The 15,060-nt window shown below is 37.0% G+C and overlaps 1 protein-coding gene across 1 annotated transcript in view; it reads left to right on the top strand.

Annotated features, from left to right (window-relative positions):
- Positions 1-15,060, top strand: part of PHF14 (PHD finger protein 14) — a 180,964-nt gene that overhangs the window by 145,087 nt on the left and 20,817 nt on the right. Inside the window, exon 20 of the mRNA XM_085049823.1 lies at positions 2,147-2,254. Within this exon, the coding sequence (XP_084905949.1) occupies positions 2,147-2,254 (108 nt within the window). The remainder of the gene's footprint in view (positions 1-2,146; positions 2,255-15,060) is intronic.

A 15,060-nucleotide genomic window follows, 5' to 3' on the forward strand; every position in this document is an offset into this window, starting at 1 on the left:
GTAACAGAAAATGGTTGCCACCATTGTCTGGCCACAGGTAATAACAGCATAACAAAGCTTGTTCAGGCACAAAATACAAGCAGAATTCAAGGAGAGAAATCACTGGACCAAGGGACTCAGACAAGTATATAATTTTCTTCCAGCAGATGTGTTTGCTACTTTTGTTTTTGTAAGAAGCGCAGAAGAGTTTCTGGAAGCATATCGAGCTGATAAATTGTGTGGCATTGATTTAACTTTCTCAAGGAGAAAACAGTAATGTTCTATACTCAGAGTTAGCTCATGGCTAGTTCGGTCAACAAGAAGAAATACTGTCATAGTTCCCTGGGACCAAACTGAGGTGGCCTTTGAGAGAGAGGATGCTTGCCTGTAGAAGTCCAGGGAAACCAGTGAGCTGTGAGGATGAACGTGATGCGAAGTTCCTTTTTATGGCATATATAGCATGGGGAAAATCAAACTTCTATTATCAGAATGCTAGTGGTATTTCTCCTTGCAGCTCACTGTGTTTGGCTGATACTCTTCCAAGATATCTCAATGTTCCTTTTGTTCCACAGATCCAGCATTATGCCTATAAAACAGTTCAATGCAATGGCAGTTGAACTTCACTGTTAACATTTTAATTAATGATATTCTTCAGTCTTCACTAAAAGCTATTCTTTTCTGAAAGCTGTTTTTTTCCTAAAATGTCTTCCTCATACCAAACCTTAAATTTAAGGTGGTAAGCCATAGAATGGGCCAGAATAGCCTTTTTCTAAGTCACAGAGAAGTGATGCAACAAGAAGGGTGTGAAAAAGCTTTATTTGAAGTATTAAAGCTCAGAAGGTATTTTTCTCCACTTTGGGAACCCTTTCCATGTGTTAATTCTTTTACAGTATCTGATTTTACCTGTGATTCTCTCTGTGATTCAGTAATGGTTGCTGAACCAATGCTCACTTCTTCCCTTCCCATACTTTGGGCTAAACTGCAATTGCAGAATATTATCATTATGAAATTTTAATCTATTCTTTAGAGGTTATGTTTGAAAACTTTATAATGAGCTTTGCAGCTTGCAGTTTCCAAAAGTATAATCTTGATTTCCTTGCAATTAATGAATGTAGAAAGAAAGTGATATATCAAAAGCACATATTCTGCTTGCTAAGTGGTGACATCTAAAATATCTTCTGTAATGAACATTACAAAAAGCGCAGTAGAGATTGTACCAACTAGTGGATTTTTTTTTCTGCATTAAAATGTCTCAATCTATGCAGTTATTAAAACCTCCATGTGAAGCAGTGAAGGTATTAAAGTGGTTTTTATTTTGAATGATCCAGTCATGTTGTGTGGTACAATCAAGGCAATTTGAAAAATAGAATGTAAATTACTTAAGAATTTTTTTTGGTTTCACTGTAGTGTTAAATTTGCTAACAGGCATCAAACTCTACTAACTTCTTTACCAGGTTGTGTGCTAAATTGATGGGCAGTGATTGGTAAAATACATTTGTTGGGGGTTTGTCGCTGTTGAGCAGCTAGCAGAGTAAAGAAAGCACCAGTTCTCAGTGGCAAGAAGGAATGACCTTTATTGTTTTGATTTCATCATATATATAGAGTTTTCAAAAGTCACCCAGATTGGTCGGTCAGAAGCCTTCCCCCAGGCCTGATTGGCCAGGCCTGCACTGTCCAAGTTCTGAGACACTGTTCCAATAACATCCAAACTTTATCTTTATTTATAAAACACAAGAAGAATTCTCATGGGAAAAGCCTGTGCTAGCCACAGGGGTTGTTCTAGCATGACTCCAGCTGTTTTGCAGAAACATCCATGTGTCATAAGTGGGTGAAATATAATATTCCCTTCCTTGCGGTTCAGGAGCAGGGGTAGGTATTGGCAAAAAGCTATGCTTTTTCAGAACTTTGCAATTCTGAAATGCTATAACTACTTAATAATTCTTAAAATGCTCTCTTGAAGAAAATATTAGTTTAAGAGAAAATGTATGACAGATGTTTTTGACTCGGGCAAAAGAAGTTACCCAGAGCAAAAAGAGGAGAGTTTCAGACCTCAAGTATTTTTTATTTCTCTCTCTGTGCTTAAAGCACAGTTCCTCTCAAAAGTTGTTTTCTTGGCGTGCCACATCAACACGCTGCTGAGGGGTCTGTTTGTCTCTGTTGCCCCCAGGACTCCGAGCCGTCAAATGAGGTGGTCTCAGAGGCCCCAGTGGTACCCTCTACCTCAAGAAGTAGCTCTGAAGAGCTGGTATCGGTGGCACAGAAACGTCCAGAAGAGGTAGGACATTCTGTGTCTATTCTTTTCCAAGATTAACTGTTGGGGGATACACATTTGCCTCTGTTTTCCATGCCTAGCTAGAGCTCAGTCTTATCCTCCCATATAAAGAGCATGCAATACGAAGGTAAAACTCAGGACCTTGATTAATGATACCTACAACTATATCCCATAATACTATGCCTTTTCAATACTGTTTCTTATTATCAGTGATTAGGAATTTTTTTTCCTGTTTTTGTCTTTCATGCCATGACAGTAACAGGAGTCCTGCTAGATTCTGGCTAATTAAACTTTATTACACTAAAGAGTCAGAAATAGAATCTTTACATAGGTATATAGGTAGATGCAAACCTTTTATCATCCTCCAAAAGATTTAAATATGTCTAACTTCAGGGTTGTGCAAAGGAAAACCCTTGCTGGTATTGTGCCTTTCTTTGTTCTCTTGTTTTCAATAAAGTGATGTAGTATGATCGTAAGTTCATACTTCCTGGTGTTACAAGCAAAGGTGCACGTAAGGTAGTTCCATGGGCTAGCCAATGACTTAAGGTGTTTTCTTTGCCTGCTATGCATCCTTGTCACAGGACACTATAGCTGGAGGAGAGGTTGTCTGTAGAATTCAGACTGATAACTTCATTTCATGGTGGCAATCATCTTCCCAGATAACTGTCGTTGTCCTTGAATTAACCTTTCCTGTGAAAAGTAACTCCTTCCTTTGTAGTAGCCTTAACACTTAATCTTGGCTTACTCAAACAATTTCGTTTTTATTATTATTAGAAATATTTCAAGTACCAGGTAATATAAAGACTAGTCTTTCCTGCCTTTTTTCTGAGATTTCATTGGACTGTCATCTTGACACCAAAGGAGAGCATCCAATTCTAGTCATAGGAAATACAATGCCATTTATTAGTTTTATGCAGCCTTTAGATAAATATCTTAATTTCTTTTGGTAGTCTTGTCACTTTGTCTGAAGAAGAAGGAAGTCCAGAATACAGGGCCAGGAGAATTCTTAAGAGTATCTCCTAGATTAAGACCAAGTAGATTCGCTTATTCTTTGAGGCTATCACTGCATATTCCAGGATAGAAAGTCAGGTTATCACATCTAAGCAGTCCTGGGGATAGAGAAATACAAGCTTTTAGTAATAGTTCTATAAGTAGTCTTGAGAAGCAAAAGGACCTCTAGTCTATGGAGGGACATTGGGTCTGCCTCTTTATTCTCAGATTTGTCAACTTACCTCACTCCCCTGGCAAAATTAAAATTGAGAGCACAGATGGTGTTTAAAAATAAAAGAGAGAAAAAGTGCTGCAGAAAGAGGAACAAAACATGATTAGTTAGTAAAAGGTGACTAAGGGGAAGATGGGTATACAGTTTTGGCATTTATGGAATAAAAGCTGCTCAGCTGTGGGGGAGAGGAAACTTCAGAGAATCAAAAGATGGAAATACATCTTTGCAATTTTACTAAATAGTTCAGTAATAGTTTATGTGGAAACTGTTTTACTGAATGTGAGGTCATGTGTTTTATAAGGGAATGAGACTTTCTCCAGTCATATTTACTGCAGTTGTACAAAGGAGAGAGAGGTGAGTCAGAAAGAGTTTTGTGGTTGGATTTGCAGGGAGCCTTGAGAGGGGAGCACCAGTATGCTGAATTTCCAAATTCAGAGGCCACCATGAAACAACCCATCTAAGTTACTCATGGGTAAGTGAGCATGGTAAACAGACGTTTGTGAATTACACCTAAAAAACAGGTCCAAAAAAAGTGTTTGCAGAGCTTGACTTCAACTAGTGCCTTTTTTATTTTTAATTTTGTTTGAAGTCTTCTGGTACATCTTTCAGTATCTGCTTAATGAGTTAATTTTTGGAATCTACTACTGACTGGTGCATTGTGTAATTTAAGTCTCATCTGAATTCAAATCATCAGTATTGGTGAGAACAGAGTTGTTAAAGAAAAGCTCAAATGCAGCCATGAAAAAGAGAAATATGAGGAAAGATTAAAGAAGGCGAGGTGGCTAACAGCAAAGGGTTTCAGGAGGGTGGAGAAAAATGGAGAAAATTGTGGAAAGTGTTGTTCATAAAGAATCTTGGGCTTGCAAATGTGAGGACACACAACTTCTAGTAGGAGAAAGTACAGAAAATCCTATGAGCTACCACATTATTTTAAATGATGCATGTTTTTTTCCTGCTTACAATTTGTTTTCCTCTTAGGTAGGACAGTCTGAATCTAACACTCAGTTACTTGTGTCATCAGTGGGATGATGTTTGTGGGATATAATTTGATTGCTCAGATGAGGCTTTGTTTTGCTTGTCTAGTCATTCCTCCTAATAGAAATGATGGTCTAGTATTGAGTTCTATTCAACAGGAGGGCAGGATGGCATCCACTGCTCTTACTACTGCCCTTCTTCCCAGTCTCTTTTGATGCTCTAAAGCTAGATTTAATTCTGTGTGGCATCAGGACAGTGTCCAGCTATGACATATAGGACAAAAGCCACTGCAGAAATTATTAGCATGTTGAGTGTTTAGACCTAGACAACTGTGAAATTTCTGTGAATTTCAGATGCCCTGAATCACCTGTTAGTGATTCAGGAAAGTGTTTGTGTTCATCAGTGTATTTCAGATGCAGAAACCTTTTGGGTTATAAGTAACTGAACTAAACTGCCTTTAAAGTTAGAAAGATACTTTATTGTCTGTTACCAAAAGCTGTGCAAACCTTAATAAAATTTAAGTTGTATAGATTTGGATGGTTGAATAATTTTAATTAGTGTCCATCCTAAAATAATGATGTTCCCTCTGTGATTAATAAGTTAATATTGTATCTATTTCTTGGGTTTTTTAAGAATTGGAATTTAAAAGTGGCATTGAAAGAAGAATTCAATGCATTTGGAAGGGGATGGATGTGTGTCATCCTAATTTTAGTGTAATTTCATTAGGCCTTCCAAGCAGTTTATATAGTTTTGTCAGTTTTCCTCCAATAATAATACTTAAGATAGGATTTTTGTTCCCATAAGCCTTTCAAAATTCAGAACCACATCACTGTTAGTATGCCCTTTTTTCTTTTTACCATGAATGGATGAAAGGAAATTTTCTGGATGCCATTATCATTTAAGATGCAGAGCTTTTAAAATGTTTTAAATGTACAAATACACTTGCTTGAATAATACTGCAATTGTTCAGTAAAGTTGAAAGGCTGGTGAATCAGCTATCATGACCCATACTCTGTTTTCTGTGGTCAGCTTCACTGTGCATCTGGCAGTTGCAGCATATTTGGTACGTTAAGTAGGTTTTTTGATGGTATACAGAGATGTTGAAGAAAGTGAAAGTTTGTTGTTCAAGTAGTTTTACTTTCCCTTTTTTATCTGTTTGAAGAGCAAGATGGGTGGGCTTTTTCTTGATACCATTTCTCATAAGCAGCAATTTAATCCATGGGGAATGGTGGTGTCAGTGGTTTGTTATCTAAGTAAGAAAATACTAGTTTTGGCAGTTCCCTTAAATGTGAGTCTCATAAGAGGCATATTCTCTTGTTTAATTAGAAGTAAAATAGAAGTACATGAGTTATGTGCATTAATTTCCTTTGCCAATCCTGTGGCAAATTAATTAATCATGTTTTAATAGTGTAAGCCTAGAGGCTAACACAGCTGATCTGAGTGTCTGCATTGCCAGAACAGTGCAGATACAGAGGAAAGGCTGTGCTATCCTTACTCTTGGATAGAAAAATGGATTCAACAACCAACAAACTACTACTTCCCCATACAAAAAAAGCACATATAAAGTATGGAGCACTTCAGGGTAAAATATGAATGATGTGTCAGTAGCATATAAACATGGATAGCTTATGTGTCTGTGGTGCTTTTTTGGGGGTTTGTGTTAAAACTACAGAAGCTGTGCAAAGTGCTGTGGTTCTCAGCTAAGGAAGGATTAAGATAGGTACCCACTAACCTTTTTCTGAACTATTAGAGATTCAGTGCTTGCAGTTTATCTGGATAGAGCACAGACGGTTTTCCATTAGTAATGTGCAGCTAAGGTGTAGTGATTTGTTTGATAGAAAAAGACGTGTCCCACACTTAAGTCATCTGCTGTTAGTTGTAAGTATGGTACAAGCATCCTAAAAGGATTATAGAATTCAGATTTAATGGCATTATTTCCTGTACGAGCAAAGGGAATGTGGCTTAATTTCTATTAAAACAATTAGCAGCTGATACTGTCTTTTGTTTCTTGATTTATCCTCCTTCCTTGATCTTGGGATAAAACCTTTCCCAACAAGGCCCTTCGGTATTTCAAGTTAGTACAAAAGGAATTTTTTTTTTAAAACCCAGAGCTAAAAATTTTATCACCAGAGCATCCTATCCATCCTTATGCTATTTTATTACACTGAGGTGTTTGCTTTTTAGACAAAGTATGATGTAACACGTTCTGAAATTACTGAATTTAAAGTAATTCCATGGCAAAGTTTGTAATAATGCTCATGTGATAATTTTTTCCATCTGCTGTTATTAGACTATTAAATAACTGAATTTCCATCACTGACATAATTCATTTGAGAAGATAATCATCGTGAAGAATAAGCATTGTCTAGAAGTAGAAAGATGATTTTCACTCTTCAAGAAAATAAGAATATATTAGATAAAATACATATTTGTATTTATCTGTAGATATAAATGCACAGCTTTTATGCTTGCACTTGTGAAAAGGCTGTGCATTCTTTGCTAAATTTCACAGGCATAAAATATATCCCCTCTATTATGTGTTGCTGCTGGCTTGAATGCGTTTAATAGAAAACTTGTGTCAGACAGTTGTTGCTATAAATGCGTTCTTTCTGACCTATTGCTTATTAAAAGAAAAATACAGTTACTGACGTAGGGTGAGCTGGACTCATATTTAGTCTTGAACGCTAATTTTTTTAGTTTAACTTCTGAGGAGCTTTCCCACTCAAAAAAATAATTGGAAAGGTCCATGCTGTATGGACCTAGCAGTCTGTTTTCTGATGAAAAATCATAACTGATAACTTAATAGTTATTTTGTATCATGGCTAAGTAATTCCCCTTTATAGCAGTAGTGATATTGGAATGTGATTTTGGAACAGAGGTTAATTTGTACTCTGAACCTGCTGCTACACTGACATCTGCAAACAGACAAAGCACCACAAAAAAACCCCTACCACAAACACTAAATGGCATACTTTAACAAAGAGAAGAAAAAAAAATGGATCATCTGCGTCATCCACATCCTGGTACACATAGGATGGATCCCTCCAATCCATATGTTAGTACTTTTTTCTGTTTTAAAGCTTAGCAGTGCTGGTTTTCTTACTTCTGGGATCTGTTCCTTTACACTCCTTTACAAGAAATATTCTCTAAGGCATTTGTTACATAAAGTTTATTGCACTCCTGCTCTTTGTTTTCTCTGAGTGACAACAGAAGAGTTGCAGCAAATCACAGATCTGGAATTGCAATGCATTTCAAATATTTTCTGGACCTAAGTCAGATTCATTGTAGAAAAGGCTGATATTTGGTTCATTGTGGAATTACTTATGGGTGATTTAGCCCATAATCCAACTCTTCTTGTCAGTGTATGTCTTCCAGACATCAGATTCATTTATCAAAACAAGGGAGTTGAGTCACCTATTTCAGACCATTTGGCACTCAAGAGATTTGTTTGGTTTTACTTTTCATGCTTCTACAAGTAATTATTATTATTATTATTATTACTGTAGTTCTCATTAATATTTCAGAACCAAAGTGGTAAGCCACATGCTAAAGAGCCTTAGAGTCTAACTGTGCTAAAAGTGAATTACTAATGAAATGAGAAAAGGAACATAATACCTTTGACTACTGAAGTGGTTCCTCTGTAAAATAAACTGGGAAATGCAGTTCAGCATGTAAATGCTCTGGAGTTAGGAATTCATATTTTTTCTCTAGTCTCTTCACATGACTGTTTTATGTAATCTTCTTAATAACTAAACATAAAGGTCGCAAGATGGCTGGAAAATGCTGTCATGCAGTTCTGCTTTTGAAGTCAAAATTTATTTATGTATATTTAAGCTGTAAACGGTCTTATGAAATGAGGGTTCCTCTTAGAAGAACGTTATTAATTTAAAAAATGAATTAGGTCTGTTCAAAATTTCCACGAATCCAAGACATTTTTCTTTATTTAACCTTTTCACAGTCTCTGCCCTTCTTTAAAGTACATTCAGTCCTATATCATCTGTTACTCAGGAAGGTATTTAATACATGACTGGGCATCATTTGCATTATACAAGAAGATTAACTTTACAAGCTCTGCTATTAATCTGAGTAGCTCTACATATTGACCTATGAAAGAACATAATTAAGTTAGCTTAATTAAGTTAGTTAATTGTTACACTCTGATGAACTTACTATTGAGAGGAAATTAAAGGCAAATAGAAGATGGCATTCATTGGTTTGAAATCATATTTTAAAGGATTTCACAAAGATACTTTAAAAATGGATGACGAAAACATTTATTGTGTAATAACCAAAGCAGAGACAATTAAAATCCCTGCAGTTTTCTCCTTTATTGCCTGACATTCACCCATATTTCTAAAAGAAATTTTAAAAGCATTTTAAAAATTTAGAAAATAACTGTTGTGGGGTTTTTTCCCCCAATACCCAAATAATTGAATTCAGAAATCCTGTCTGCACATGTACTATAGAGTAAAGCAGCACACCATCAAAGTTTGTGAAGTGTTATATATGATCTGATACCACATTCTTCTTTGGGGTAGAGGAAAGGATGGAAAGGCCCAACAGGGCAGCAAGCAATGCCCCATCATGTGTACCTTCCCACACATCAGCATAGGAATGTCTTTCTCCTGCAGGGATAGAGGGGAGAAGAGAGACACTCCTGGAATGCACTCTGTCAGCTGCATTTCTGTTGTTAGGAGTGCCTGCAAGTTCACTGCAGGAAAACACTCAGGGTTTCAGCGCAGATCCTGAGCGTGGATAGACCCTCCACATGACACCAACATCTGGGATGCATTCATCAGTCTTGATAAGCACTGATAAGTACCCTGGAGATCATCAATTCCAAGTAGCTGCAATTAATAAACAATAAGGAAAAAATGGCCAAACATGCAAAAATGTGCTACAATGAATGCTGCCAAATGAGCAGTTTATTAATCTGTGAGATTCATTGATTTTACTGTGGCTTTAGTTTGGAGTTATTTTCTGTGAACAATTATTAGTTCTCTATTACTTTTTTTTTAAATTTGCCAGGTCTATACATTTTCTGGATGGCATTCTCAAAGATTTTAGGATTTCTGCTTTCTTTTTGTTGTAAAAATTAGTATTTTAACTCAAGTGATAGCAGTATATTCCCTGAGGTATTACTCTTTGGCATTTCCAGATCACATGAATGGGTTGTTGATCTGTGGATATGTTCTCTGGAAAAATAGCAGCATTGAAAACAGGAAGGCAGTGGCATTTAGGATCACTTGTGTACAAATTTGTGTTCATATTCTTAAGACAGATAAATTGGAAATGCATTCCTTCAAAGAGAAAAAATATTTCCTTGAATGATACTTGATTTTTATTTGGAAAAAAATCTGAAGCAATTTTAAAAATGGTTAGGGTAGGATGAAGCCATTAAATTACAGCTACTGTACATTTAATAAGACATTGTTTTTCTTTAACACCTTGCCTACAAAAAAATATTTAATTTTTTTGTAAATTCAATTTGAAATGAGCATGTTGTTACTTTTGTCCCCTTTAAAATGTTATGAAGCATTAAACAACTTGTTATATTCTAAGAGGAAATAACAGCTTTGTTTTCAGCTTCAATGATGTGCTTTAAATAATTTTTTTTGTTAGAGAAAGAGAGTGGAAAATTGATTGGGAAATTAGAATTAAGTGAGCTTTAGGTGGGAATATAGCAAGAAGTTCTAGTTTAAGGCTGTTTCTCAGCTGCTGAGGATTTTGATAGCTGTACTGATGTCAGTGAGCTTCAGTCAGTACCTGTGTGCACTGCCTGGTCAGCTTTGACTGTATTGCTTTTAGATATCCATGATGTGCCATGGTGCAATGTCATGTAAGCTACTGTTGTCATTTGCTGTGTGGCACATGTGATATACAATGAAAGTTCTTTCCTGGAGGAAAGTAAATGTAGTTTCTTTCTTCAATGTGCACACTCTTAATGTTCTATTCTTTAGTTTCTTTCCTGAGGGGTTTGTTGTCTTCTCTCTTACCTGTTACATTTAAATGAAAAATTAAGCTAGTACATTCTCTGGTCATTGCATGCAGTGTAAATATTAGGGCTCACACTGCACTACATGAACAAAGCAGTGATCCTTTTTGTAGGTGATGCATAATATCAGAAATTTTCTATTTTAATATGACAGGTTGAAAATATCATCAGAACCCTCTTAAGTTATTATAGGCTAGATTTGAGATAATGAAACTTGAACAGAGTTAAAGATTTCAATGTCATCCTTGAGGTAGTGAAGATAAGCAGAGGTCAGTGAGCAGTCATTAATAACGTAGGTTATATAGATTTTCCCTTCCCAGTTGCTCAGGGTTATCTCTAAACTGCAGTGCAATCCCAGTAGTGTCCCAATGCTGCTTCTCTAAAGTATTGTTTCTTTACATATCTCTCACTGTCAAATGGAATGTTTAGACACTGAAGAGTTCATATTGTCTAAATATTTCAGCACAGTAGGATCAGTGATTTTTGTTAGAATAGCTCTTTTTGCTATTAGTGTAAATTTTTGTGATAGCCATATATCCATTAATCTACCTGAATTACCAGCAATTTAAAGCTAAATTTATGCTAACTTCAAGCATGTCTTTTCTGAAGACTATCAAGTAGGTTAACACACACTATTATCTTTAATAGCCCTTGTTGACCTGCTAAATCCTTCTTAAGTGAACAGTTATCCTATAATTAATTTTTTATTTTCAAGAGTAGCTACTTAGCTATCTTAGTCTCTCAAAACCTCTAGATGACGTGGAATACCCAGAACTACATGCTCTGTGCTGTAGCCATGGTCTTTGTTTTATTTAGAAACTGAAAGTGTTCCTGAAAATATAGTTCAATTCTGAGACACTTAGACTGTGATGAGGAGTGGTGTCTTTGGGAAGTTGGTTTTCCATTACCAAGTCCCAGTGTGTTTTAGTCTGGTAAAATTCTTCAAATTGGTTGGAATCATCTCAGGAAATTATCACACACCTCCTGTCAATTAAGATACTTTTGTGTCCTGTCATAATGACTGCTTTGTATTGTTCTATAATTCTGCATATGCACAATAGCAGTGGAGATATGCCTACTGCATGACTTAGCTGGCTGCAGTTATTTGCCTAAAACTCTTTAGATTCTGCCAGTACTTACCAAGGAAGATCTTTGCAGAGGACTTCTCAGGGCACCTGAAGGAGGCTTTAACCTAGGGGGATAGCTGAGATGGTGTCTAGAGATGCTCTGCAATTCAGTGGCCACCAGCCAAAGCCTGCAGTGCTGTTGAAAGGGCAGTCTGTGTTCACAGCCTGCCTGCTGCTCCTGTTGGACCCACACATAAGTGAGCTGGGTCAGTGGGCTGCGCTGGCAGACCATGGAGTGACATCCATGGGGGTGGAGGATATTCACAGACATTCCTGGGCCATGACCTCCCTCTTCAGTGTCAGCATGCAGATAAATGGTCCAGGGATGACACTGAGATTGCATGGTCATTTGGGTGATCTGGAAAAAGTAAATTAAAATAATCTTCAAAATACTCATTAGTGTTTCTGGACTTAATGTATTAGCCATGTTTTCTGTATTTATCCATTCAAAAGGAGCACTTTTTCCCCGTTTTACAGCTGTATTCTGAGTTTACCCCACAAGAGTACATTTGTCATATTTGGGTTTTTTAGGAGATGGACTAAAATTAAGAGCTAATTTTGTAACTAATGAAAATCCTGCTTCTTTCTGCAAATTAGGATGAATTACTGCTTGTAAGGGGATTAGCTACACAAAATTTAGACTCCGATTTAATATCAAGAACCACAAGCACTGGAATTCACACAGAGTTGTGTGTGTATGTGGGTAGGTGCTTGCATTCTTATGAAGCTTTTTTGTGATCTTTATCAGGAGAAATCTTTCCAGACTATTAGTGGACAGAGGCATAGCTACACTTTGCTTGTTGGGAAACTACCAGTGTTGGTTTGGATGCATCAAGGTGCAGGGCACCATGTGGGTCCTGCTCGTGGTCACAGCAACCCAATGCAATGGTACAGGCTGGGTGCAGAGAGGCAGGAAAGTGGAAAAGAGTCCCAGGGTGCTGCTCTACAGCCGACTGAACATGAGCCAGCAGGGTGCCCAGGTGGTCAAGAGGGCCAATGGCATCGTGGCTTGTAGAAGGATCACTGTGGCCAGCAGGACCAGGGCAGTGATTGTCCCCCCTGTGCTTGGCGCTGGTGAGGCCACACCTCGAGTGCTGTGTCCAGTTTTGTGTCTTTCACTACAAGAAAGACAAAAGTGCAGGAGTGAGTCCAGAGAAGGGCAGTGGACTTGGGAAGGGTCTGAAGCACAAGTCTTGTGAGGAGCAGCTGAAGGAGTTGGGGATGTTCATTCTGGAGAAAAGGAAGCTCGGGGGGACCTTAACACTCCCTACAACTGCCTGAAAGAGGCTGCACTGAGGTGGGGGTTGGTCTCTGCTCCCAGGTAACAAGTGACAGGACCAGAAGAGGCTTCAGGTTGTGCCAGGAGAGGTTTAGATAGGATATTAGGAAAAATGTATTAAAGGAAAGGGTTGTCCAACATTGGAACAGGCTCCTCAGTGAAGTAATTGAGTCACCATCCCTGGAGATATTTAAAAGACTTGGAGATCTTGCACTTAGGGACATGATTTACTGGTGAACTTGGCATTGGTAGGGTAGTAGTTGGGCTTGGTGATCTTAGAGATTTTTCCACTTAAACAATTCCATAATTCCATGATTCTGAGTTCAAATCTAGGATTCTAACCTGAGAATTCTATCTGAAAGCAGAAAACAATTCAAGTAGTGGCTTCTAATCTTGGAGAGACTTAGAATTAAAATTCCAAAATGAATTGCCAGTGGAGAAAGTTGCCTTAAATCTGTACAACTGACGATAGAGTCATTCCCTGTATGTTTTCCAATCCTTTGATTGTCCTTGACTCCAGTTTCCCCCACATTGTCAGTAGACTTCGTGCGTGGCCACTCACTGTTGGTAAACTCAGTTAATCCAATATTGGTCCCATAGAGTCATATGGTTATTATGAAAATAAATGTCCAGGGTTTAGAAGGATAAGGACAGGCCTTTAGAAAACACCCATTACAGAAGTATAAAAAATTAGTCAAAATAAAGCCTTATTCATTTTAATGTATCTCTTAATCTGGGGTATAATACTCAAAATGGAAGACAAGATGCTAAGTGCATGAAGAAAGAGAATATGAGGAAAGGAGGAAAGGAACTGAGATTTTTAATGCATTTTAGATGCTTATTTTTATTCTCATTTTCTGACAGTCTTTATTTATATATTTAGCTCTGGGAAAAAATTTCGGTAAGTCAGCATTTAAAAATGGATTCACCCACAGAATATAATTTGTGTGCATGTGTGCATGCTGTGCAAAATTTTAGATGTTTGTTTCTGCAAAATGTTGCTTGTTTTAACAGCCTCTTTGTAGTTTCAAGGGTGATATTTAAAATGGGGCTAGATGCAAAAATGATGGTTTTATTCAGCGTCTGTAGATAATCCTAAAGTCACCATTTTTCATATTGTAGCCTGATAAGCAGTGGAATAAAAATAACCCAATTTTGAAGTCATGGTGTTACTTGAGAAAGCTCTTCGTGTCTGCAGAGGCACCAAGTTATTCAAGAAGGGGAAGCACATAAAAACCTTACAAAAATGTAAATCCAACCCTTGTTCCTGTAGGAAAGATGAAGTAGAGGAAACTTTCTTCTTCACCACAAGCATGACTCTGCAAGATCTCTCTTATGCTATGGAATGAAATGCACTTGTTCCCTCTGTTCCTGCCTCAAGATGCCATGTAGAAGCAGTAAACACTCAGAGAAAATTTGAAATAAACATTTATTTCAATTACTTTTTTCAAGGTGGTGTATGAGCTTGGAGTGTTCTTTAAAATACTACTATTCCTAAAGCCTGTCTTTTCTAAATTCTTCATATGATGCTAAGTATTTCAGATGGGGATTTCTTTATCTCTAAAGTAATGGTATTTAATAATAATGTTTATTTTGGAAATTAATATGGTAAATTTGATTTGTTCTTGCCTTTGTCTTGGCAGTTTTTTCTGCGTGTCTGCTTGTGGCCATTGTAGGTGACAAGAAACTGGACTAGAGAAATATTTGCTGCTATCCACCGTAGCTCCTTATTTCTTTATGTGACAAGTTAACCTGCCAGTGCCCATGTGTATTGATGAAGCCAAGAAATAGTGTCAAAAATTAAAACTTTTCAGATGCAGTATTGCATATGTGCTGTGGGTCCAGGTTGGATTTTTTTTATGATAAGTTAACTTCTATGACTTGTGATTTCTAGTTCACTGTTAATACAAACATAGCACTTTGAGAAAATGTCTTTGCCAATATCCAGAGTGTTATAGCTTTAGAACTTCCTTTTTTTTTATTTACTGAATTAATGCTACTTTATTTTCATTTAAATCAGCATGCATTGAATTTAATAAGCACAGGGTCTCTATGTTACAGTCTGTGAAGCTCCCATAACACAGCTTAGCAAGTAATTCTGTGCAATTAAATATTATGCTTTTCTTGTGGCAATCTTCCCCTGAGAACTTGTAATTTTGGGTATTTGTTTCTAGCTCCATAATTTCTGTCATGAATGCATTTCAGTGTTGC

Source organism: Lichenostomus cassidix, chromosome 2 (genome assembly GCF_008360975.1).
Source record: "Lichenostomus cassidix isolate B80296 chromosome 2, HeHo_3.0, whole genome shotgun sequence".
Lineage (NCBI taxonomy): Eukaryota > Metazoa > Chordata > Aves > Passeriformes > Meliphagidae > Lichenostomus > Lichenostomus cassidix.